The 27,707-nt window shown below is 40.6% G+C and overlaps 1 protein-coding gene across 6 annotated transcripts in view; it reads left to right on the top strand.

Moving 5' to 3' along the window:
• nrxn2b (neurexin 2b) overlaps positions 1 to 27,707 on the top strand; it is a 784,571-nt gene that overhangs the window by 126,251 nt on the left and 630,613 nt on the right. For all 6 annotated transcript variants that reach the window (XM_065950814.1, XM_065950813.1, XM_065950811.1 and 3 more), the window contains exon 3: positions 11,633 to 11,653. In XM_065950814.1, the coding sequence (XP_065806886.1) occupies positions 11,633 to 11,653 (21 nt within the window). The remainder of the gene's footprint in view (positions 1 to 11,632; positions 11,654 to 27,707) is intronic.

Here is a 27,707-nt window from a genome sequence, read left to right as displayed (position 1 = left end):
TTCTTTGGGGAAAATAATCTGACAGAGGATTTGATTGAGGCGGACAAAGAAACATGATCTCTTCCTGTAATTTGATTAGTTCATGATCATAGTCAGATTAAAGAAAATCTCTTTAGGTCACATTGAACAGGGATTAGTTAAAGGACAAGAACTCATTTTAAATGTACGTTGAAAAAACAACAGACATGTAGTGTGTTGAACAGAAATTGGAATTAGAAGAATAAGGTCCCTTTTTTATTTTTAACAAATGCACAACGGTCAATCTAGAAAGGGTTTACATAATCTAATCTATTCATACTCTAATCCCCATTGAAAGCAGTTTGCATTCTTGCTGTTTGGTCTTTCATATGTCTTACATCTAGATATAAGTGTATATGTTTAGATTGTCAAGATGTTTAGTACTTTATGCTTTTCAATACTTCACATGTTTTTAAACAAGATATTCTTACATAACCTAAAAGGTCACACATTCTCCTTCTTTTCAACAAGTTTAAATAAGTCTCAGTGCTCCTTAAAACATGGTGAAGTTTCTTGTTCTAAATCCACTCTGATCCTGTATTTGATCATGTCTATAAACCCCTCTATTTGAGACCTGCTCAGAACAGGCTGTTTCTGTGTCTGTACCTTTAAATGTAAATGAGCTGTGTCTGACCACGTCCACTCTCTGGAAGGGCTCGAGTGACTCGAGTTTTCTCGCTCCATGTCCTATTGTTTACAGAAGGCAGACTCAGAGGGCAGAACAAACACCTAGCTGTGGGAGTGTCACCCACCTGGGGGTGGGGTTACTGCTCTTTGTGATGTCATGAAGGAAACTCTCCAAACGGCCTGTTTGAGCACACATTTTCTGAAAAGTGCAGCAGGTAAAAGATGGAGAGGATGAACTTTTCTCATCATTGGGGGGTTTCTAGAAATGCTAGAGACACATATTAGTGTGAGAAATAAATGGTCAAGTGTATTTTGCATAATACTTTTAGTACCTTTAGTGACCTTTAATGAATGATACATACAAAAAGTGCATTAGTTTAAAGAAGCTACTTCGCTTTCATTGGACCAGTGAGTAGGAGAGGAATAAATCCATCACAAAATTGGCAAGAAAACTCACACATTGTCTTAATTGCGCACATACATGTAATTTTGCAATTAGGACAGTGTGCAGGAGTTTTCTTGCAATTTCTGAAATTTGAAAAGGTATAAATATTCTATGTCTAGGATGTCTATTTTTGTTGTCTTGGAATTGAGACCAGTTATCAATAGCATATATTTTTTCTAGTATTGTAGCAAAGTTTTAATTCTCTTATCAAGATGCAACTGTAGTGTGTTTATACATACAGTATGTATAATGTATGATGTCATTGAGATTCTTCCAGCATTGTTTCAGTGCAATTTAATTGAAGGAGAAATGTTGCAGCTATCTGAGATGCCAGCACACAAAACATCAAGTTTCAGTCTCAGCCCCTTATTATCCAAGAGCCAAGGCTTGATGGAGCTTACTCGAGCTGCCATTGTACATCAGCATTGAGCGTTCACACTGGGAGAGAGTCATTGTGCTGCAAAAGAAGCAGGAGTATCCCACTGACAGCAGCCCTAATAGAGCAGAATGCTCTGCATGCTTTGTTTGGAGGATGTGGTGCACTGCTCACTTTAACTTCACAGGATCAAAGTTAATGTGATGCCCCCTCCTCTTACACATGCAACATGCAGCATTTGGGAAAGGTAGTAAAAACCCTGTTGAATGTAGAACAGCACAAGGCAGGTTGTGTGTATTTAAAATATTTCATGACATGGTATACTCCTGACTTCATCGAGTGATGATGGATAACCACTTTAGATTCGATCTGTTACCCCAGCAACGCAAAATCACTAACATAATTTAAGACGTGAGTATTAATTCAAGTTCACCATTCGGCCATGAATAAGCATAACAAAGAAAACAGTCCTCGACTCTGTCATGGTAAATCCTGAACAGAAATAGATGAATCTGTGATCCATCAGAGCTCTCGTCACTGCTTAAGAATTTCAATGTGGTGACTTGTGATGTGATATTAATCCAGACTTCAGAGGACTTTAGAAAATCAAGGTTAAATGCAGTGGAAAATGAACCCAATTGAAAATCAAACGTGATTAAGTCCACTAAGCTGGAGAGCCCTAATGGACAGGAAGGGAGCCAAGCCAGGCCGATGTTTGATTGGTCAAAGATACGTTCATTTTAGGACCTGAAAATAAAAACTTTTTCACACTCAAAACCCAATTTACTACTTTAATCTTTATTTTTCTTCTAAAACGTATAAAGAAGTGACAGAGAAATTACTAAAAACAAGAACAATACAACAGAAGCAAACTGAATTTCTCTTAAGAGCTTGAAAAACGAGCTTTAACACTACTGCAGCACTATGCAGTTTCATAGTACAGCTGGAGATTAGATTTGGCAGAGCAACTTCAGCAAAACACTTGTGGCTGGGAGGCTCATACCTGGGACCACCAAGTTACAAGAAGTAAACGCTGGGGGAGGATGTGAACCAAGGGAGCCAAAGTTGAACAGCAGACTAAGTAAGAGAGAATCTGGATTTTCCACAGACCAGATTCATTGAAAAAAAATGATATATTGCCCAGCCCCCACTCATTTGGCCACACACACATGCTCAGTCAAAGCAGATAATCAACATTGTCATGTTGTGTTGTTCACATTTGAATGGTGCTTGTAAGCTCTCTTTGATACACAGCTGCAGTGCGTCTATGCAGTGAAGGATAATCACTGTCTCGTTTCCTTTTCTTATCTCCACATAATCAGCAGAGTTTGATCAATCACGGCCCGTTTCTTCCCTTTTGTAAAAACATCATTTCTGCCATCCAACCTTGTGCGTCGTGAGTCAGAAGTTTTATAATCAACAGAGCCAGGAACTACTTGAGTCAAATAATGCATAGTAATAATAATGCAGTACTGGGTAATGTTACACTTTGCCTGACATCCATTTCAGACAAATCACCTTCAAAACTTTACCAAAACATGATTTTTTCTTTGTTAAGAGGAATGGCACCTCACAGGACATGTTTTATTGCTGCTCCTCACAGAATAGATTAGATGGTATAATCTCATGTTTCTGATAGCTCTTTTTTTTCCCCTGCCTCCTCTCTCTCTAACTCTCTCTCTCTCTCTCTCTCTCCTCGCTCTCCCCAGTCGGCTCCCATTAGACGAGCGATCATCTCCTTCTAATTAGCCCGTGTCTCATTTGAACTGTTTGGAGTCTGTTCTGTTTTGCTCTCCCCTGCTGAAACACATCATTGCTGTTTCCATATGAAACAAAAAAATCTTCCAAATCCTGGGCTGGTTTATTGCTCCTGCTCCTCAAAATCCGTTTTTCTCACCAGTTGAGTACAATCACTTTATTTGTAGGTTTACTCTGAATAAACGCAGCGCTCCGTTTGAACTTCTTAACTGTGACTCTCAGCTCTGTGATAACATTGGGATAACAATAGAGGTGCCTCCTTAGTGTTTCCCACACATAGACAATACTCGGTTGGCTGTCCAAGTATATTTAATGCTGCAAGAGTATATTTCCCACCTTTTTTAAAAAATATTTATTTTTGGGGTTTTTGTGCCTTTATTGGAGAGATAGAGAGAGAGAGAGAGAGAGAGAGAGAGAGAGAGAGAGAGAGTGGGGAATGACATGCGGAAAAGGAGCCACAGGTCAGATTTGAACCTGGGACGCCCGCTTGGAGGACTACAGCCGCCATTCATGGGGCAAGTGCACTAACCACTGCACCTCCAGCGCCCCTTTCCGACCTTTTTTTTTAGCCCCAGAGAGAGAGAGAGAGAGAGAGAGAGAGAGAGAGAGATGACCTTGCATGCCTCCTGTAAAAGCACCATTTGAGGTGTGACGGCTCATGGTACATCTGAAACCTCTTCTTATGCTGTTGTTTCAGTAATTGTCTTCAGCTGCAGGATCCACCAATGTGAGAACAGTTTGTGAAACATTTCAGAAAGCGACTAATGTTTTTGGAGCGTCTCACTAATGTACTGCTGATAAATATTTTCAAAAGACAGAGTTAGAGAATGAGGCAGATCGGGACGAGTTGCTGTGTGTCAGAAAGGAGAGGAGCAGGTGTGTGTGTGTGTGTGTGTGTGTGTGTGTGTGTGTGTGTGTGTGTGTGTGTGTGTGTGTGTGTGTGTGTGTGTGTGTGTGTGTGTGTGTTAGACAAGCAGATTCAGTGTTTCTTTCACAAACAAAAGTTAGAGCACAATAAGATATAACCACAGCTAGTTAAATAAAATATAAAGACCACCCTTCAGCTCCCTCGCCTCCTTTCATTCCTCAGGGTTTTACCTCTTTCTGACCTCCACATCTGAAACCTGCTTCTGCGTCTGAGAATCCATCAGCTCTACTATAGATGTGCATGACAGTTTCTTTAGGAAGGCCTGTCGTGACAGCACTCAGAGCTCTGTCCAGGCTGAACAATCGTCTCTACAATCTTCTTTACAGCAGAGGAGACTGAATGGTTAGATACCGAAACTGATATCCAGGTGTTTATGAAAAAAAAAAAAAACATGATCGACAGTTACAAGCAAAGAGGTTCTGTAGAAAATAGTGCCATAATCAAGCAGCAACATCTGATGTTGAAAATGAAGCTATTGGGAAGTGCAAAAAAAAAAGGGAAAATCCTTTAGTGTCCCCTTGAGGCTGGCTCTAAAAGCTAAAGAAGTCCCATTTACACCCATTATAAAATGCATCATAAATAAATGTGTAGCAGACAAACCTGAATAGCTCTTTGTTAGGTGTTGGTCTGAATAGCTCTTGTCTTTTTAGATACACACTGTACAGTAGGGCTGTGCTCAAAAAATCGACATGGCCATATAGCTTCATGTGCTCTTTGCAGATACATGAACCCATGCAGATGTTACAAAATGGATAAGGCTGCAGAGCTGTGATGACAGTTTGGAAAGACAATCGACTTATGGTGCAATTTACAAGAGACAAAACTCTGGGATTCAAATATTTCTAGGATCTCTGAGGACCTGAATTGATGTGTTGAAGTTGTAGAATCCTTAATATGCCTCTACTGTTCTTCTCCAACAATAAATAACAGCTGTTCTGTGAAGGACATGGTCATTATTCAAAATCAATGTTTAACTCGATATGTATCGTATCGTGGGGTTCTGGAAAATACACAGCCCTACTGTATGGGGTGATGTTTTTTAAGAGTTTTGCATAATTAGGAGCATGGTTGATTTGACTGACGGGGGGGGGGGGGGGGGGGGGGGGAGCATGAGGCTAAAGGCCCACCTCAGCTCAACCTCTTTGCCTGTGAGACAGCATTTCTAATTAGAGATGACAGTGAGTGAGTGAGTGCCTGGATGGGATTCAAAATCGCTCCACAAAAACCGATGGGTGACTTCACTGACACTATGTCCATGTTCTCTAGAGTCTATGGTCATCGTGTTGTGATTTCAAACCTTAATAAACTGGATAAACTGCACCAAAAGTAATCGCTTATCCTCCCTCTCATGGCTAAACTTGTAGACCTGTAGACAATGAGGAAACAGGCACCTATACAGCTGTGAGCACTAAACTTCCTTGAAAGCAGAATTGTAACTTTCATTAAGTAACTTAAACTGTAATTTAAAGAAAAAGTCTTCAAGTTGTAATGCCTTGTGTTTTGTTTAATGTCCCTTTATTTTGTTGACTTATTTCCATAGATCCATTAACATTACAGGTGCGATCAAATTAAAAGCATTTCTTCAAACTCTCTGCTCAACATTTCTACACCTGAGATGGGAATCAGTTCTTCCTGCTCAGTGAAGTAGAACGCTTTATACATAAGGTTGCACCTCGCTAATCCTTTCCATTTGACCCCATTTCTCTCTCGCCTTCCCCAACATTCTGAATTAAATGGGAAATACTGTATATGTTGTGTTGCTGCCAGATAAATCAGTCCATTTATTCATTCTTTCTTTATCAGGATTAGAAAGCCTCAACCAGATTTACCCATTTGTCAGGCGGAAGTTTTTCTGTTTTGCTGTCGAGATTCGGTGTGAAATCTGCAAAGGCCATGTCTGGCGGATTAGCTCGTCACTCAGAGAGAAAGTTTCTGACAATGTGGGAGAGTTCAGGACAAAAGCTTCCTCGCTGATTAGAATGTAAAGAAGGCGGAGAAATGTGTGTGTGTGTGTGTGTGTGTGTGCACGTTTCCACCCGTCTGCCTGTCCTCTCTCTGCTTCATCTGTCTCTTTCTGTTGTTATTCAATAATGTTGTCATTTCTCTTCCTCAATGCGTCAAAGAAGTCACGTCAGATAGCCTTGGAATGAAAGGGCTTTTTTTCATCCTGCTTGCCTTGTAAAAAAATCTGAATGACACCTTGCTAACACAGCAGACTTTCCAAATATCCAGTTGTAACTTACAAGACAGAGACAGTCTTACATAATGACTTGCATTTCAATTTTAGGATAAAAAACTAAACTAAAGAAAACGCTATTTTGAATATCAGTGTGCTGCTCCAATATTCACTCTATTGTCACTTCATTGCTTCATGCAATGTTGGAGCTTTTAAACACTAGAAGAAATCTCCTGTAAAACTCCTGATATTTCCAGGAGGAGCTGTAACAAACAACTCGTATTTTTTCCGCAGCAAGTCTGAGTGGGCTGATGTGAGAACGCAGCAGGATATTCTCTGGAGAATTCAGCTCGAGCCAGTAGGAGGAGGAGTGAGGTTTCTATACTGTTACCGCTGCTAGGTGGATAGAGTGTCTCCCAAAATGATCTAGATATTTCCCAGAGTGCATTTGTGAAAACGGCTAGAGTGAGGCTATGACGGCTGGTGTGCGGGAAGCTTTATTTTGGTCAGAGAGACTGATGCTACAGTGAGACATCTACTGGACATCTACTCTGAAAGACTCATATTATTCCTTGAAATGTGAAAAGAAACAACATCAATAGGTAAAAATGCACCCTAGTGTTTTTTTTTTTCTGTTTGTGTCTCTTTCATGCAATTTAGAAAAACTGTGTTGGAGCGCCATGCCCATTACTTATTTGTGTACACCTCTCTTTGCAGTCTGAACCTCAGCTCGAACGGCACATGCAAATCATGCAGTCACTTTCATGCTGCCTGTGATGTTGAGCTTGAACTCCCTCTGTGAGGACTTGCTGTGCTTTAGCCCCTTTTTATCTATAATGAGCAGATTATTCTGAATAGAATAGATGACTTTTCCTTTTAAAGTCAAAAATCAAACACCAAAGTTTTTCTCAGGACGCAACTGTGTCTCGTTTCAAAGGCTGCGTATCTTTATCAATGTTTCACTGTAATGTTTTGTAAAACACAGTCCCTAGGTACTTTTAATACTATTTACTGGGCATAATGCTGATTATATTATGATTGTCCTAAAACTGCTTCACTACATTTGCACTTTGCAGTTTAAACTTCATGGTTCTTTTTTGTATCAGACTAACAGATAATTGTGTAACAGCCGTCATCTGCTAGAAAATTGGAGGATAGTGATAGAGAAAAGGGGGTTGTTTTTCAATGCAGACATGCTTTTCTCCTCTCTGTAAATCCTTTAGTTAGCTCGTGAGGATTAGGTCTGAAAAGTCTCTCATTTGCCTCCAAAGCCCTCGGGGATTCATTGGTGGAGAAATCCAGCTTCTCCGCTGCTTCTATCTGAATTTGACTTTGGTATTTATTTTAATTATTTATTTTTATGGCAGCCCACGTCTGATTTCTGCTCCTTTTTTTTTTTTTTTACCCTGTCACTGTCTCCTTGATAAATTTGACTGCCATTGCTGGAGGTATTGCACACTCATTTGGAGATATATTTAAGAAATGTCTGTCAATTTTAACCCGAGTTTGTGTGCAGTTTAACCTTTTAGATTTTGCTGTTTTTTTTGCGATTGGATGGCAAAGATTAGAATACATTTATAGACAGGATCTTAAGCTGAAGCAACAGGCCCCTTTTTTGCACCAGGACATCACATATACAGAGGGAGACCTGAGTGTTGTCCCTGAAAAGCCTTCTTCACATCCCAGTATGAATCACAAAGTACACTGAAAAGACTAGAGGATCCCAGTGGAGCTAAAAAGCCTGAGGCTATATACCCTAATGGGGAAAAAAACAGCTCTGGGATAAAGGTAATGGGTGGTAAAGACTTGTGGAAACCATCAATGGGATAAAAGGGACAAGCTTTGAGAGACAGAGTATATCCCGCCAAGTGTCTGACTGAAATCGTAATTCTTCTCTAAGGCCAGATTACACAACTATCCCCAGTGTAAAATGTTGCTCGCTCAAAAGGAATAACTATGAAGACTGAGTCAGCCTTGCAAATGGTATAGATCCAAACAATTAATGGTGCTTTCCATTTGCTGCTTGTTTCCATTTTCAGTGGTGTTTCTTAAATTTTATAAACAAAAGAAAAGCCTTCCAAGGGCAAAATGGAGGGGAAACATGGTAACAGTTTAGAGCTTTAATGTTGTTTACCAGAACACCTCAGATCGAGCTTTTTGGAATATAATTACTTTTTAAGTGGCTCTCCAAGTTTTTCTCTTTTATACTCAACACAAAGCTTTGTCTTGAAATTGGAACCCCTGTTTTTCTTTTTTTTCTAAAAATGTTTGTTTGCCTCTTAAATGGTGCATTATGCGAGAAGTTAATAGTCTTTCCATTAATCAATCAAAACTGTTCCATTCAAATCGGAGGAAGGTGCCAGTCTGCATGAGCTGATCCAAATAAAAACAACATCCCAACCAATTTCATTCATGTGTGACAGAATTAAACAAAAAGTAGTTGTTGGTGTATCTCTACATGTGTGAATAGAAACAGTCTCCCTGTGTATTACTGGAGGATGGATGAAACACAGTTATGACAAACACATGGACGACAACAAAAGGAAGGATTAGAGACTTTGTTGAGAGATAAGTGGAGGTTTAAGGCAGAGTCGTGGCTGATGATGATATAAACAACCTCCAGTGTACATCAAACAGCCTTTCGCTGCAGCTTTGGGAGGGATAAGAGGGGAGCACAGTTAAAGAGAGGATGATGGACTGTGATCAGAGATGAGACGAGAGGAAATGCAGAGTCACGGCCAGTGATTATATAAACAACCACTACATCAGACAAACATGGTTCCAATGCTTCTGCTTGGCAAATGCTCTGTCAATCAGTCCAGTTTTCAGTCACACTGCTGCTGTCCCTTTGGCTGTTTTAAAAAAGCACCCCAGGCTGTGTTCTTTCTAAGGGAGCGTTTAATCTGTAACGTTTAATGGTGATGGTGTGTAGTAAAAAGGGGCTACTCGGGACATTCACCTTGTCCAAATGAAATCAAGTTAGCAAGGATTCATAGTGACACCAGCCTTGGGTTGTCTCATCCACTGTTCTTACTTTTACCAGAGAAAAGTGATAGTACTATCATTCTTTAACCCAATTGACTGTGAGCCAATTTGGAGGTCAAATCTAAAGGCACGAGGGAGGTGAAGCACTTGGATGTGCATCAAAGAGTGATGGATGGGTCGAATCAAAGGTTTGACTCCCATTTTAAAACAAGAGGTCATCATTTAGACATTATTTTGAGCCTCACCATGATGTGTTTCCCAAACTTAATGAACAAGGTTTTTCTTATTAACTGATCTGAAACCAAATGTTTAGTTTCTCATGAACCCAAAATTTAGAAAATAATTTAAACAAACACCAAAATATACCTTCAAAGATAAGAGTGGTAGTCGCTTGGTAACCTATGATTTAATGATAGATACAAAATTAAGATGCAAAATGGAATGCTATGCCAAATAGTATCACAATACAGTGGATCTGCGATCATTAATATATTGTAAGACAATCATATAATGCTCATTTATGATTTGTGATATGAATTTAAAATTCTCCTAAAAAGGGAAAGGGCGGGATTCATGTATTTACTCAGTGTAAGTTTGACCACATGACGATCTCCCCCTTTGACTTATTTTCATTGTTTTCTCACTGTCTTCTTCTTCTTCATATTTTACCCTGCTGTCAGCGTCTTTTTTTGGCCAATTAACATTTCTTCTCATTACCCTTTTTCATGTCATAGTCACCGCTGTGAGAAGTCATGAAGTGGGAATTAGTCAAATTTGCAAAGAAATGTGTTTAGGATAAATTCTTTAAAATATAATGTATATAGACATTTGGAAACAGCAATTTGATAGTTGTATCGGACAAGTGAGCAAAAAGGATTCCCATATAGATACTAATAGATACATATAGGTACAGAAAGGGTTTGAAACAGATGATATGATGGGGGTCTGTTTGAGTAGAAACCGAAAGACTATGATAAATTATCAGTTTTTGAGACCTATGCATGAGAACATTGGATATTTTTAGAATGACGCATAAACCATGCATATGAGCCATTGCACAAGGATACATTGCAGGTGTATGGTTGGTGTCCTATAGCTAGACAGAGTCATGATTATAGTATTATAGATTATAGTAGATTATAGACTTTATAGTACCTTTAGTTCCATAAAGTCATTGTTTTTGTCTAACATAGTACAATATTCATGAGCCAACAGAAGATGAGGTCCATGTATAGGCCCCTGCAAGAAAATAGATTCAGGGATTCAAGTATCAAGAACGTTGTTGGTATTGACGACTAATCAACTTGTTTTGCTTTTCAAAAATTTGAACCCCAAATGGCTGTTTTTGTCTTCAGATATAAATTATATGTAAGCTTCCCAACACACTTATAGGGAGTATAAATATAGAACAAATGTACCCTTCAAAACCCTCTAATGTGGAACACTTTTCACTTTGCCCGACCTCTATAGTTTTCCATAAATTGTATACTGCTGTTGCACAAAAATGCCTGCAGCAGTAAATACTGAGACACTGTTCCAGACACAAAGACATTGAACCAGTGCAGTGTGCAGTCACATTAAAATATTATTGACCATGTTACAGCTTAATACCGAGGCGTCCCATGAAGACCCAGGCCCACAAGCCACAGCAGCAGATCAAAATGCCAAGCTCTCCACAGGGACGCCCTGCCAAGCTAGAGGCTGTTTTACATTCTCGGGGAGTGCCTCATCGGTCCAACATGGGGTTACTGGAGTGGCAGGCGGCTACTTTTTTTTACTTTCTAGCATTACAGATTGGCGTCTACTGCTGTAGGGCAGCTTTTTTTTTTTCAAGTGAAGCGTCCTGCTGGAGCCTGATCTCTCTGACTCCCCCCGACTGTATCATTAAGCCACAGAGAAGTGTGAGAGAGTTACTGACTCTCATCTGGGGATTCTCTTTGACTGAAGCCGCACTGTTCCCAATGGGAGGTGGTGTGGAGACAGTATGGTGGTTGAGGGATCTCTACATGGCTATTGGAGATTTCTTTAAGACTCTAAATAGTGTATGATACAATTACGCCAATTTTAGACCTTAAAGGAAGTCAACAGAAAGAAAAAAGACATCTGATTACAAATTCAGTGCAGAAATTTGTTTTCATGCCAAGTGCCAAGATCCCAAGCCTTATGGGCCGTTATATTTAGATATATCTCATTAAGATTACATTTGAAGAAGAAAACAGGAAGACATTAATTTGAAGAAATGTGACATCTAATGAGTGTTCTCTTGTGTCTTTTTCTCTCCCTTTCTCATGCATTCCCCATGGTCTCTTCCCCCTGAAGCTGAAGAGTATGCTGTTGAAGGTAAGACTGATGCTTTGCTCTCCAGGCCCTCTGACGGCTTTCCTCAATGCTGTCATGGATGCTGATGCTGGCTGCTTGTTAATGCTGTGTGCCCTCCCTCTGCGGAGGGGCATTGTCAGTTTGGACTGCGGTTATACGTGACTTCCAGGGGCCTAAATTACAGTTTTCTCACTATGACAAACGTGATTGATGCACTTCCAAAATTATCCCAGTTTTACCTCTCTACTTTTATCTTGTCTGTTTTAATTTAATTTTGTTTTGACTGTGGTTTATCTCTATAGATATAATCAAACTGCTACATATTTCACTTAGGAATATATTGGTGCTCTTGAATGAAACAATGTCAAGACAGCTTTGCAATTTTCCAGTTAACAAGGTTTTGTCAAAGTTAACAAGATATGACATGGTGATTTTGAGATCCATGCTTTATTCCATGTCCTATATCCAACAAAGTTGAACCAAGATTGCCTGTCAGGGTCCCTGAGGGGCCTTATTAGCCCTTTGGCCAAGCACTACAGCAGCGCTGGATGCAGCAGACTTTATGGATTGATCATCCTGCAAGCTGTTGCCTATCTCCACTTCTGCAATGTTCAGAAAGAGGCTCATCCTCTGATTGACATGGTTGTTAACAGTCGACTCAGACAGACATTCTGATCTGGACAAACAGGCTTTTCTGAAGCTATGCATTGAGTAGTAAATAGTTTTGTTGGTGTGTGCTTGTATTTGCATCATTTCCTCGTTGCAGAGTTTGAGGTGATGGATTACCTATCACACATTCTGTACCAGCAGGGGAAATCACTGTGAAAAACGTCCTGTTCCTCCAGGTTTTCTTTAAAGCTGTAGAAGTTAATGCTGCATTTATTTCTCAGTCTTGATACTTAACACAAGTTGTTTGTCTTGTTGCAAATTGGAGATATAAAACCACGTCATTGTTATTTGCTAACTCGGAGAACTCAATTTTATTTTTTGGTGTGTGTTTGATATTTGGTGTGTGTGTGTGTCTAGACTGTTTGAAAGTCTCAGTGTGTTCCTTCATGAGATTCAGGCCTCGTGTTGTAACTGTAGTTCTGTGTACTTGTTGGCGTGTATGAGTGCCCTTGCGTCCCAGACCCATGTCAGCACCACTGAAGCCCTTGATGGGAAAATGTCAGGGGGAAGGCAGGAAACAGGAATCAATGGTGGTAACTGCACAATTCCGTCTGACTGAGTAGCCCCTCCAGACTGATGTTGAGAAGAGCGAGGGCCATGAAAGCTTTGAGAGGGAAAGAGAAAGTGGGGAATGAAGAGAGTTGGATTTACTTGCTGGCAGACCTAAAGAAGGATGGGTAATTCCCCTCGGACCCCGGTCTCTTTCTGTTGACTTTAATCAGGCTACCCAATTACACCGATATGTCCTTAAATTAAAGTACAAGGTAATCTACCATAAAGCATTGTATGCTGTAGTTGTGTATAAAATCAACGTCTACCCTTGTAAATCAGAAAGTTCACTTTTTTCTGACTTGTCTGAAGTATATTCTGCAGATATTTCTTTTCACTTGGCAAGGGCATATGTTGTAGTTTTAAGCTACCTTTTAAATATGTATGCCTTTAGCAATTTAAGAGGGGAGCACCTCTCCTTGTGCAGAGGTCTAGGTGTTTTTCTCCAGCACCACCTTTACTCTAATGTGAAAGATCCCTTGAGATATCAAGCATTTTCTAAAACTTTAGACTGTATAACTCACTTCAGGGTCAGAATATAATGTTTAAGGGATGCTCTTATTCAAACAAAAAGTACTAATTAACTAACCTGGATTAATTTATGGTCTCTGAAGCAAAATTATTTAATGAAAAACAGGAAGTCGTGTCCCCAGTTTCCAGTGTGTTGTGTGTCAACAAGACAGCTCGATAGATTTATTTAATGGCTCATAATCTCTCATGCAAAAACCCTCAGGGTGCTACTTCACTCCTTTCTCCTATTTTTAGACTTTTCCTCTGAACATATTTGGTCTAATTACTGTCGGACACCATGTGTTCAAAAGCTGGTTGAGATTGATGATGTAGAGACACTTTAAAAGCCCCAGAGAGGCCCGTGCCCCTGGAAGGTGGCCGGTGGCCCTCGTTCCTCCACGAGGCTGCGATTGATGATGCGGCTGTGACACTGACCTGTTTTTACCAGCCAGCCATTGATGCTAACAAAGCATGTCTTTTCCCTGGAGGACTGTATGTGTGATGTATAGTTTCATTATGTAAGCATAGGTTTAGCTCAATGTAATGCAGAGTTCAGCTGTGTTCCTGCGGAAGCTAATAAAGAAATGAAACTACAGCTGACTGCAGTGATAGTCTCGAGGTTGGATGGATGGCTTATGGTCAGTTTAACACCCAGGATCTATTCGACAAAAGGCAAACTAGCAACTCTGTGCCCTTGTGCATGGCATTGAACAGTTCATTGCACCAGGTTGCGTTTGCAGTGATCATGAGAGATATCCCTATAGCGACTAATCTCCATGCCGATTAAACACAAATTAAAACTCAGACAAGCCGATTAGACTTCTGTTAAGAAAATGCTCAGAAAACCGTCAAAATGAATTTTTGGTGATGAACAAATTGGTGTGGCTAACTTTAGCATAGTAGCACTACTAGCCTTCAGCCCTTCTTGTATGTTGAAGTCCACATGCAGGTGCTGAGTGTGGTTATGCTCTGGAGTGGTTATATGCCATTTTAACCTGAAACACCCTACGTACAACTTAATCTCTATTTTCTGGATCAAAATACTGCCAAACCTCTCCATGCTTCATAATGCCACTGCGCTGGATCACATCTGAATAATCAAGCATTATGGTATTATACTAGCATTTAACCGGTGGGTGGTTGCGTTGCATCTTACACAACATTCTACTGGCATTGTGGGTCGGAAGTAATACAAACGTAATCATTAGTTCAACTTAACTTTTCAGGTGCCAACTAGCCAGGATGAATATGTTTATTCACCACCCCGGTAATTATGGGAACATCACAGGGTCTATTGGCACCTTTAGTGTCTGCTAGAGACTCATTATGCTTTACACTAACTCAAATATTAACCAAATAAATGCTATATGCAATGCAATTGCTACAATATGATCTTCAAGGCAACTTCTGCAGCCATTTAGCATGTGAAGTTTGGTAATTGAAAAGCCAATTAAGCAGCTTGGAGTGATTGTAGGGAGCTGTTCATAAGGTCAGAGTAAGTACTGCTTTTACTAAGTACACTGTGTTGAGGAAATGACTAAGAACTTGACTTCACACAATAAGACTCAGTTGACTCAGATGGCTTACGTTGATGAAAGTTATACAAAAGATGAATACTCGAGGAGACATGATTCAACATCACACTTCTGTACTTGTGTCTTGCTCAATCACAGAATCACAGAACTCTTCGAAAGGCATCGCATATATCCCAAAAGACATTATCATTATCAGGGTCATGTCACATTGACCCACCTAGACTAATCTGTGACGTCAATTACACTGGAGCAGACAACAAGTCTACCAAACATCCTTGCAGATATCAGAGGAAAAACAGTTGACACTCTCTAAGCTGTACTTGGTGTTCTAGTCATAGCTGAACTCTATCAGGTCTGACTGACATTAGAGAACAGTGAATAAACCTAATGACGTCTGTACATTATAATCTAAATAACTAAAGAAATTCCACCACAGACTGAATAAAAACCGAAAGTGAACCTAGAACTTGTACCTCACACTATGAGGATTTGTTACAGTTCATTAACAAAGCATCAGGAGTTGTTGATTCAGGGCTGACATCCTTGAGAAATTGTACATCATGTTTCGTATCAAAAGAGCCGTCGTATGAGAATACTTATAACTGTTGTGTTACTGCTGATAGTATTGTTTTGAATGTATATAAAGGACAAACAGAATGAAAGAATGAACTGCAGGATTGCACATTTCTGCAGCTGCTCATTCAGAAGATAAAGAATGGCCATTTTTAATCTCCTCCAACAGATTACCTAACACTCAGTGACTTTAACCATGAACATGGCCGAGAGAAAAGCAGCCTATACACACAACTTGGCAGCAACAGATCAAAAGTACCCGTGGTCAGCGTGCCTGGCCTCTGAGACTGGCTGATAGATTTCGTGACCTGGTGCTTTGTTTGGGTGAGGGATGTTCTGAGCTGCCCAGCCTGATCTTAATCAATCTGATCAAGGCTAATGATCTTTTCTCTCTGAGCCACGCGGACCTCCAACTTAATCTCACCCTTTAGAGGGCAATAACATTTTTTTTCCTTCTTCCCCCTGTGTATAAAATAGAGTTTGATGTTAGCTACAGATAAAGGATTATGGATTTGTGTGGACCTGTAGTTATAGGAGATTACTTTGGATCATCCAAACTAGATTATGGGTTTTCTTGTTTTTATTTGCCCTGTAGAAATAAAACAACATAATGGACCAAAACCTTGAATGCTTCCTGAATGTGTGTGCGTGAAGGAGAGCAGAGGGAGAAAACAAAGAGGGGAGCAAATATTAAATGTACTGATGTCGTTGTGGTATTAACCCAGATTTGGTTTGTTTCTGGAACAAATTGTGCTTGTACATGATCCTAAGTCAAACTCTAACTGCTGTTGTTATTTGGAATACTACAGGCTAACAGGCAGACCACCTGGGTGGGCTCTTGCCAAAAAATGAAACATTGCAAAAGCGATTGAGAATGATGGGCATTTATTTCTACAAAGGCATAGCATAACAGCGTTATTTGTCCATTCCTTGCAATCAATAAAGCTTAACTCTGAATTTTTCATTGAATGCTCAAGAGATTTGCAGTGTTCAAACAAAGCAATTGATCATGGAAGATTGCCGGCTAGCTTTGTACCGACAAGCACTCGAAAAAGAAAAGGTTGCAAATGAACAAACAAACAAACACACAGTAACCTCATAGGAAGGGGAAAATGACCAAGGAGTGGAAGGTTGAACAAAAACTGAATGGTGTCTTTCTTTAGCTCTGAAATTGCTTGAGAGCCTTTGGACAGAAGGGTGCCTTGATGTTGCCGCTGCCTGCCCAGCTTCTGCCAGATGTTGCAGTGAGATAAAGCATCCCAGGGTCCTGGAGGAGCCCAAGTCCAGCCATGCCTGTTCTCACAAGACGTTAATTTCACCCCACTCAGCTCACACTCTTTTTTCTTTCTTTTTTCCCCTCTCTCTCTCTCTCTCTCTCTCTCTCCTTCTATTTTTCTGCTCTGTGATAACAAAGTCTAAAGGGATGGAGTGGGCGTCCACTTGTGAAAAACTCCAGATGCTTCAGTGTCAACACGCGTGGCCATTGGCGAAACTGTTTTCTGTGATGGAGAGAGAAATGGATTGGACAATGCACGGCCTGGAGCTCCGCTGTTTGTGTGTTTGCGAGTGTGTGTGAAGAAGAACATTAGGTTTGCCAGATTGAGCTGCTCTGCTTGAGTTTGCTTCATTTTCCTTTTGCAACTGCAGACTACAACTGCTGTGCAAAACTTAAAAATTGCTCTCTATTCCCTAGCAAGACCTTTATGCAATATTTCAAGTTACGTACATCCTGTTCTTACCCACATTTCCTCAAATACATTGGCTCGATCAGTTGCGTAGCAATAGAATAAATTGAAACTGCTATTATGTAATTCTTGGGTGGAGTCTTTTCTTGTTTTGATGTCTTATAAGAACACATGGAAGCGACACTGAAAACACTTTTAGGTGGTTAGCAGAGCAACAACCATAACAGGGTTTTGATCCTGGAATAATCTAATCATGTTATCTTTCTAAACAAATGCACCTCTCGTGGTCAGATGTGCTGATTGTCAACAGGCAAGGCAGGCAACTGCTTAGGGCCCCAGGCCAGTAGGGGGGGGGCATCGATGGCTGACAAACTTTACACCACAGCAGTGGCTCAAAATGTGCAAATTTTCCAATGACAGTAGGAACCTCCCTAAGGGCGCCCCCATCTGACAACACTCACTCTTGTTGCCTTGCTAAGCATATCATGCATTGCTGTTTTGAAAACCAAAGACCCAAGAAAGCGTAACAAAAAGCAAGAGGAATCAAACACTGGTGGTGATAAACGCTGGTTGGAGGACCCCCCCAATGAATTTTTGGATAAGGCCCCAATAGACTGTAGAATCGCCATTGCTTGTGGTGCCTGATAGCCAAGCGGTTATGTCGCTCACCTGACCCTGAAGCCTTTAAATAAGCTCCATATTGTTCCATGGCAAGATTACATTTGAAAGTCTTACTGGACATTGCTCATTGCCTGTGGAGAACAGACCAGAGGGCTGCCTAGATTCACATCAAGCAGCCATATAAAGTATTGCTCATGTAATAACGTGTTTACGTATAATGTTTAAGAAGTCACTGTTATGATGATGCTTCATCAGAGCTTGGTTAAATGTTGCCCGTGTTTGGATATTCTGCGCTCACGTTGTCTTTAATTGAAATACTTTCTCGGAGCTGAAACAAGTTCTGAGAGCTGTTGGACAAAATGGTTTTAGCATATTACATTCCTTGTAGCATTTTGTTTTTGTCACACCACTCTTGAGTTGACTTGTTCCCCTCTACTTACCACTTACAAGCAGTAACTTCAGCACTTCTCCTGTATTACAATGAAACACCAGGCTGAGCTTTGGTAGGGATTTTGTCGCTTTCTTCAAAGTACTCCCTCCTCCTGTGTACTTAAATGAAAATGTGTTGTGCACCTCTGTGCCTGTGTTGCTTTTGAAATATTACAAAAAAGAAGCATTTCCCAGTGGACTTTGGGGTTATGGGGTATTTGGAGTTTATATTGCGTCGTCTCTTGTTGGGTTGCATTCAGCATCTAATTTATGCCCGGTCAGGGAAACAGTCTTGGTAATCCTCCATTCTTTTTCGATCCCTCTACACTGCTCACTCTATGATTTTTTTTCTCTCTCTCTTGTCCTCCTCTGCTCTTATCCCTTCACCTATCTTTATCCCCGTCTCATCAATCTGCAATTTAGTTTTGTCGCCTGACCTCCTACGGCATCTACTCTCAACATATCATCCTCCCTTACCCTCTCCAAATTCCCCTCACTCTCCTTTCTGTCCTCCTTTTCTTCATCTCAATCACCTTCTTCCCTGTTCTGCTAGATAAACTTATGGGTTTGTAGCTAAGAGGCTTATTGAAAGGATGCTTCTGGAAGCTGTGCAATGCAGCTTTACAGTGTTATTAAAGGCTATATAGAGAAGAAATGCCACAGTAGAAAAGGTGGATGCACGTGTATTTGCTGCTGCCCACATCCACTGACATTTAGAATATGACTTGTTTTTACAGTAAGGTACTGTATTTCCAGTGCAAGACATTTGTTAGCCAGCATATTAGAAAATATTAAAAGGCAGCACCTTAAGACTTCAGTGTTAAAGTCTTTAAAGAAGCTTTGACCTTGTTCTTTTGGAGGCTTTTAGTGTTTGGCAGTATCAAAGAGATAATGGTAGCTTAACTCACCACGGCTGCACTGTCAATGTGGTAAAGTGCAGTTCAACCCCTATTAAGAGCACATTATGAGAATTAACACGTGAAGGTGTAATTAACACCTGAGTCATGGCTGTCTGTTTCAATCTCTGCAGAGTGCTTTTAAAGAGACCGGCCTCTGAAGTACAAATAAAATACTACAAATCAGAGACAAAAATGTAAATAGATTGTCTCATCTATGCTCCATTTGAAATGGTTCTTTCCTCTTGCAGCCATGGTAATGATGCTTTGTATTTGATGACATAGATCCTTTAACTCTTAACCATGTGCATTGTCCTGTGAGTGGCTCCTTTCATTTAATGTCATTGTATTAAACACTTTATCAAAATACAACCAGAGCTGAGGCTCCCATCAGAACAGTTTTTTTTCATGTATAGGTTTTGAAAAGTGACCTACAGTGAAAAGTGACCACCCAATGTGTGTGAGTGTAGATCAAGAGACGAGAATCGCAGGATAACGCATGATGCAATACAATACAATAAGTGATTGCGGATACATGGTGCTCGATGTAGATATCATGACACAGCGATATATTACAACAAAAATATATAATGAAAGATCACCATGTGATGAAAGGTGGAGGAAAGGTTCAAAAATGTCGACCCATGGGGGATCAATAAAGTTTATCTTTATCTTTATCTTTCAGTAAAGGACTAATGCATTTATTCACTGCTAATCGGTGTCAGTTTCACCTTTTATTACGCTTCCTTTTTAACTTCTTTTCACTGGCGTCCGACATTATCTTGGTCTCTTCTTCTACAATTCTGCGATTCATTTAGCAGATGCTTTTAGTCAAAGAGACGTACATCAGAAAGTAAGGACAACACAAGTAAGGATCTAGAGAGGAGGGAGCAACGTCAGTAAGTGCGAACAAACAGCTTTAAATCTGATCAGACACACAGGTGCTGACAGGCAGTGCGCAAAGATATCGACAGCTGTTCTTGAGAGTTCTGATCAGCATCAAAACCTGTTCTAAATATTGCATAGTCATCGCCATCATCAATTTAATTTAGTGCGTAGGTGTTCATGAACTAGCTGGGTCTTTAGCTTTCTCTTAAATATGCAAAGGGATTCTGCAGACCGACCTGTGTTCGGTAGTTATTTCCACCACCGGTCTTCTTCTTCTTTGGCCAGTTAGCTTCTGTCACCTTAGTCTCATTTATGTCATCAACACTGCCAGGAGTCATAAAGTAGTGATACTGAGTCAAATTGGCAAAGAAATCTGTAGTAATTACATCAAAGGGGTCAACAAGACAGTATGTTGTTTTGTCCCACCCATCTGGTAGACTGGCCTTTCAGAAGAATACACAAGACCACATATTTCTGGATTCCATCTGCTTTCACTTTCATCATAAGACTCAGATAGTCAAGATCCATTGCTGCATACTTTTTCTGTCTCCACAAAACTTTCCATTATTCCCCGAGTGTTAGAACACTCCGGTTGTGTACCTGCAGCCTTTTTTTTTCTGAATTCAATTATGCCATGAAATGCCACTGACTGCACAGCTAAGAGTCCTCGCTGGCCAGGTGACACTGTGAGAGATTGCATTTGGGCAGAGCCCGGTGAAAAGTCCATCTCCTGCCCGTCCCCCGGCCGACAGCCTGTGCCGAGAAAATAAAAGCACGCTCACTCTCACTCTCACTTCCATCCGGCTGCAAAGCCAAAAGGTTGCAGGGAATTGTTAGTGCCACATTTGTCTTTCATGTAGGTGTGTGCATGGGTTGTTTTTCTCCTCACAAGACAGATTTGGCAGCCTTTTGTTATATGTGTTAATGCATGCATGCAACTGTGTGTTATCACATCTTTAATACTTGTCTAAGGCCCATTTCTGCTTGTTTGGTTTGGTTTCTGGCTTTTCTTTGTGGTCCAGCATTAATTAACCAGGCCTATATTCTGTGTGAACGTCTGTCGGGGCACCGAGACAACACTAGCAAAACGTTCTGCTAAAATTGAGATCAATAGGCCCTGCGAGATGAGTGAGTGACCAATAAAAGAAGGGAAATGGGGAATAGAGCTATTCTCTCCTCATCCCTCCCTCCGTTTCATAATGGGAAAATAGTAACACTTGAGTGAGCTTGTTTTGCCTCTGAGGACCTCCCACTGCTGGAATGTAAAATGATATTCTTTTGGGGATTGTGGAGGGGTAGATCGGTGAATATGTTTTCTTTTTTGCTCCATCCTCCTTTTTTTATTTCTTACCCGTCCAATCTTGTATCACTTTTTCTTCTGTGTTCTTTTACAGTAACCACCTTGGACTTGGACTTTGATTTTCTTGTCATTGCTTTAATGCTACAGTACACTATTTTGACACATAGCATTTTCCTAGTTTTTAGGTATAATTCACTGTTAACAATAAATAGAATGTAATGTGCCTTCATCTTCAGAGGCCGTCCATGTATATTTATACTTTATAAAGTATAATTCCCAACCTTTTTTTGGTTTATCCATAAATTCACCACACACAAGAGAGAGAGAGAGAGAGAGAGAGAGTTAGAGAGGGACTGTCCGTTGACCGTCTGTCTCCCCCGTAAATGCAACGATTGTGTTGCCAATAACCCCCAATTCACATTCCATGCACACCGCGGTCCGCCAGCACCGCGCAATACTTTGTACTTAGCTGCCACTCTAGTCAATCATTGTGTTCACACAGGGCGCAGCGAGTCTATTTTCGCCGGAGTGCACTGCAGGCACGCGTCAAGCTGGACAGAATATGACAGCCCGGACAGGAAGTCAGACAAGGAAACGCACAGAGCATCCGATCAATTTCAAAATAAAACACAATATACAGACTGGTGATCGTATTTTTCATCACTTTATCAACATGACGTCAAAACAGGTACCGAATTAACAACAATGCATCCTCAGAAAGACAAAGCAACATGTTGTTTGCATGTTTTTCTCTTTATTCCCGCGGGATCTTGTAGTTCTCCTGTGATGTGTCATGGGTGCGCTCCGCTGCGCTGACGTCCCAGAAACGGATCTAGTGTGAATGGGCGCGAGCCGTCCGACGGAGCAAAACCATGGCACGCACAGAGTATGTGTGAATTGGGGGTAAGGCTCATTTTAAAAGTCGTAGCTTCTTCCGCTGTTGCTTTATTATTTAACCGCGGCCAGAGAGATTGTAGAGATCATCAATCAAAGCCAGTTTAAGATTTAGCAGCATTAAGTAACATTTAATCAAGCTAGTAAAAAAAGCCTACAAACACTGAAAAGTCAAACCTTCAGCCCACATATCCTAATGCTGATGGAAATAAACTACAACTTCAACAACTGCAAGTCATCAAACACATTGGCAGTTTGTGTTCAGGGCTTTGGTTACTATGGTTACTGGGTTTGCTCTTACAGAACTACTCTCTAAACAGAAACTTTTCAATTGGTCTAAAATAGTGGTGCGGTGATCTGAAGTGAGACGAACAATATATCTGACCAAAGTCAAAGGTCCACTTTAGACGAGTGGCTGATATGTCCTGTTGTTTTTTTGTATTTCTCAAGACTTTGTAATTTAGTGTCGAACTCCATTGTGATTTTATTATTTCTCAGAATCATTCCTCAAAGTCCTTCAAACCTGTCATCAAACTTGGCATGCTTAAACCACCTACATACAAAAAAAATGTAAACGTTCGATGACAATGGGGCTAAAAGCACTAGACAGACAAGACAAATACGACTGAAAAGGATAAACAATTTTTAAGTGTAAACAGTCTAATCTACTGAATCCCGCAGATGTCTTAAGGCGTGTTGGTGTCTAGAATTCAGATGCGAGTTTGCCTCATTAATTCTGTCTCTGATATCAAAGTGAACGGCATCTGCAGACTGAAAAAAAAAAGCTTCCCCGCTTCCTTTTTTTATTAAAAGTTACTCCTCACATGAATGTTGTTTCAGACAAAGCAGCTCAGATTACTTTGTTACAGCATCCACAAGGCATAATTGATTTTGAAAAGTTGCAAATTACTAGAATGTAATAGAATTGTTCCTAAAAAATAAGGAAGTCAAATCTTTGTCCATCATTCAACAGCAGAACATAAGTTTCGCCATCATTTTCAATCAATCAATCAATCAGACTTTATTTATATAGCACCTTTCAGACAAATTAAATTGCAATTCAAAGTGCTTTACAAGAGTGCAGAAAAGTTATTGAGGAAAAAGTAGTTTATAAAATCATTGAGAGACTAATACACACCAATAAGAATTAAAAGAAAAATATATATAAAACTGAAAAAAAATTATAACACATAAAAGCAATAAGATATTCAAATTAATACATAGGAGAAGAATATTTAAAATCGTAGTAGGATAAAAAGACATTACAATAATGATTAAGATTTGAATTTATATAAAGCACTATATAAAAGCCAGACTGAATAAATGAGTTTTAAGATTTTGGCCATAATATTCAAAAAAGTTGATTTCTAAATCAATTCATTTCACTATCAATTTATTGGCTCCATCAACAGGAAAGTTTTTCAAAGAGCAATTTTGCCCAAGCAACAAAGTACAATCTGCTTCCCACTTTGGAGGCAAGTGCTCTGCTAAAAAAGTAATTATAGGAAAAAATTCTGTTTCTCCGGACGGCTCCAGATTAACACTGAAAAATGAGTTGATCATGGATTCAAACTCAAGATGACAAAATTACAAACTCAACACTTTAGCAAACAGTACAACAAGGCTTTTTCTTAATTTATCACAGTCTGACTCCTGCCAGCGTTGGCAAACGACCGCTTGAATAAATACGTTTTGCATGTTATTTTGGTTCTGATTAAAATTTTTCACACTAAAAAAAAAAAGTCATCAGTGTTTGATTAATGTGTGCTGCTCATAGCTCCAACTCCACTCCTGGATGAACTGGACTGAACCCTGTCCTTCTTTTTCAAAGTTAATAGAAGGGAACACATTGCATTATGATAATTGAACACTGTGGAGCTGCTAGAAGTATTGGCTTGGTTTTTCCAGTCAAGGGTTCTTGTGTAAAAACCCTGCTTTGTTGGCCTCCCGTGTGCTTTTTGCAGCCTCGTTTATGATAAACCAAACAGACATCTCTGAGAAAAATAAATCGTTGAACTGTAGCTTTTAACAACATCCATGCCAACAGGGCTCCACTTTCCCCCCCTCTCACTGTCAGTGTGGCCTAACTGTTATGATGAGTTGTTATCAGAAACACCATAAATTTGTTCAGCAGCTGCCACAAAGCCTTACTCCCTACAGATCCTATTTATTTATCTGTCGCCTGTCCAGTTCTTAGGGGGCCAGGAGGGAAGAGCTTTAACGCCACACACCCTCAGTGCTCCCTAAGCGGGGCTGTCTTATGCCTGCCCTGCTTGCTGTCTCAGTCACCACTGGAGGAGGGGAAGAAGAAAATGAAGGGAGGTAGAGGGAGGACAGGGGTTAGGAGAATATTGGGGGTCGGGAAGTAAAGAGAAAAGTGTTAAAATGGGAAGGAATGGATACACACAGATAAAAGGGATGTAGAGTGAGAAAGACGAGGAGTTGGGGGCGAAATCTCGAGAGCTGAGGCGTCAAACCAACAGGCGGTTTCAGTGGAAGGAGACATGGCCTAGATACTTCACTAGGATTCACTGTTAATGACTGCTCAGTGAGGCCAGGGTTTCGTTTTGTCAACTAAGCCAGTGTCATCCCCAAAGTGCTTTTTCACTGTGTAACCATTCAGCCAAGTTTGGGTAAGTCCCTGACTTAAGATCATCCTGGTTGGCTAATGGTTGAGCACCAGAAAATGGTTTGATTTCTTGGGCACTTTAAAGTACGTTTTAGGCTACTCCAAATGCGTTTAGTCTGGTGTGTAGCTGCTAGCTAGTCAAGGTAACCTCTACTGAAAATAATTATTGTGGCAAAGCGTCATAATACTGGTGCGTTGTCCACTTTGTGCAGCACCATGATACCAGAGCTCAACCTATATACTCACTCACACATAGGAGAGACTTACCTACCCTTAAAACTTGGCACATTGTAGCGCCTGTTTAGCTTAGCAGTTGGATCAATGTACAGAGGCTACAGTCCTAGTGGTCATCAAGAGCTTGAGTGCTACCATCATCCTGCATGTCTTCCCCACTTAAAGTTGACACAGCTTCAGCTAAGATGTAGAGCACACTCAAAGTGCTATGCTTTGAAGGTAATACACGGCATGACAAGTCATCAAAGAAAAGCCCAGTACTAAGTGATGTGTTACCTGTGGATACCAAATCTACAAAATGTTCATTCCAATTACCTGCGCTATTACTGGGCTGTAGCTCTGTACATGGTACCGCTTCTATTTGGAAGTCAGCCCAGAGTCGTATCAACAAGCCAGGCAGTTTTATTTTCAGGATATTCGGAGTCATCAGTCCTACAAAATGAACATGTATCAAGCAAGTGGTGTACCAATCTTGATGCCACAGGTGGCAGCTAAGCCTCTACTCCAGATTGGGACTTCAAATCTATCCAAGCAATTTGATTTCTGCAGGTTTCACCAGGAAAACTGATAGAACGAAAACTATTTGTTTTCATGGGCTGACAGGTGTGAATGAATGAAACCGATTCAATCCCCCAGATCCTCTCCCACATACCTTTTGTTCTGTTGTCTTTAGCTGACTTAAGACACACAAATCAACATCTGGACACCTGTGGAGAATCCATAGTGTATCCATGTCACTCTGTATAAAGACTGACCACGTGGAATCTGGGTGTGTGCACACCCCAGGGAGTGAATGTGTGTGCGTGAAAGGCAGTGTTCATGAATGCTCAGGGGCCAGATTAAGCTGTCACCCGAGCTGCGAGTGGTCCCAGACAGGCTGATCAATGTGGGGCCAGCTTGCAGATAATGAAGTGGTTAGGTCTCCCCTGATGCCTTTAATTGAACAAGTGTCGCTGGCTCGGCCCATCTGGACAAAAAAGCATTCTGGGAATTGGGTGTTTTCATGTGGACCGTGGTCTGAATATCTGCTAAGGAAGAGTAACTTCTGGATTCCTGAGAGGCTGTGAAGAGCTCATGAGACAGTAAAGGGCTAACATGTGGGAGGACAAATGAGCAACATTAATCTCTGGGTTTCATGTGCAGCGTCTGTGACCTACTGTATGTAAGGCTTTTTCTGCATGGCTCATTGTTAATGGAAGTACATTGAGCTCAGTAATATTAAACATTTAATGAAACTTTCTAATTCATTTTTTAATATGCGTCTGTCCACATACGCTTTTCTTATAACTAAGGCTTTGTGCTGTTATTTTCTTGTAATCCATATTATTATTTGGCATTCTCTGGAAAAGTTTGAACCTTTTTACTTTCCGGTTTTCGTTTGTGACTCTTTGTGTGAGTGTAGGTGGAAAGTACTGCTGGCTGTTACAAATTGAGTCCGAGCACTTCCTCTCTTATTTGGAAGTGCACTTCCCTTACAGTCAGAGCCACAACTTCAAGTAAAGGCAAGTCTCTAAAATGTGCTGTGTCCTCAGTTCCCTTAAGATATGAAAATAGAGCAGTGTGTGAAAGCACATTTATTTACATCCTGGAGGACCAAAGGCGGAACCATAAACTGCCTCAGGATATTGCTTCTGCATGGAAGGAGAATTTATTATAATCAGGAGTCCTTTTTTTGTGAGTGCATGTGTTTTACAGTTTAATACTTACCACTGTCAAAGGTGCTCTTGTGAAATCTGCAGGCACTAGAGAGTGCACACTGAACAATTCCAACGCCTTAAGCAAGTTGCCCAGCTGAGTAAGATAAGGTCAGAGCTGCACTCCTGATTTAGAGGATATAGAGCAGCTCCCATCTGGACACTGACAAGAGCAGCCTCCCTCCTCTCTCTCTTAAGCTAAGTCAATGAAGAGACCTTCTACCTGCCTTGTTCGCTGTTTCCTCTCTCTGTCAGACACAGGCCCCATACACTATTCATAAACTTGGGCAGAGGGTTGTCTGACCTTTTTGCTGAAATGTTAGGGCAAATTAGGTGTCAGAGTAGGGAACGTGGTAGCCATGCTAAGCCCCAGCTATATACCCATATACCTCCACCTGGTATATTTCCACAGGGTACCTGCCCTTTCCATAGCACAACCATAATTCCCAGTCTAACATCCAAGACTTTGTATGTCTCTGTTAAATCAGGCAAAGATTACATAAGTTAGAGGACAATGTATCCCCATTATCTTTCCCCAGACTGGTGATGGTCGTACTGGATCTTATGCTTATGTTCGCCCTAGAGGTACAGTCATCAAACCTCCTGAATGGCTAGCAGAGTCATTGTTGCCATGGTGATATCTAACATGTTTAACATATCAACATGAACCAATTACAATCTAGTCCCTCGATCAATTAAGGTTGTCTAAATTTGCCATACTTAGATACTTTTGGACATGTGGAGTTTTAAAATAACATCTTCGCTCATTATAATTATTATAAATCTCAATAAACCGACATGTTCATGTTGGTGAATAATGAGCAGTGCAGAGAAAGAGAAGTCTTGATCTGTATGAACCCATAGCTACTGAACACCAGAAGTCCCCGAGACAGTGGCTGTTGCTCTCAGAGGTTAGACCCCTGTGACATTGTCAGACGGTAGCCGATGGGTTACAAGATTGTGCAGGAC

The sequence above is a fragment of the Labrus bergylta genome, chromosome 22 (genome assembly GCF_963930695.1).
Source record: "Labrus bergylta chromosome 22, fLabBer1.1, whole genome shotgun sequence".
NCBI lineage: Eukaryota > Metazoa > Chordata > Actinopteri > Labriformes > Labridae > Labrus > Labrus bergylta.
This window is presented reverse-complemented; position numbering and strand designations above follow the sequence as displayed.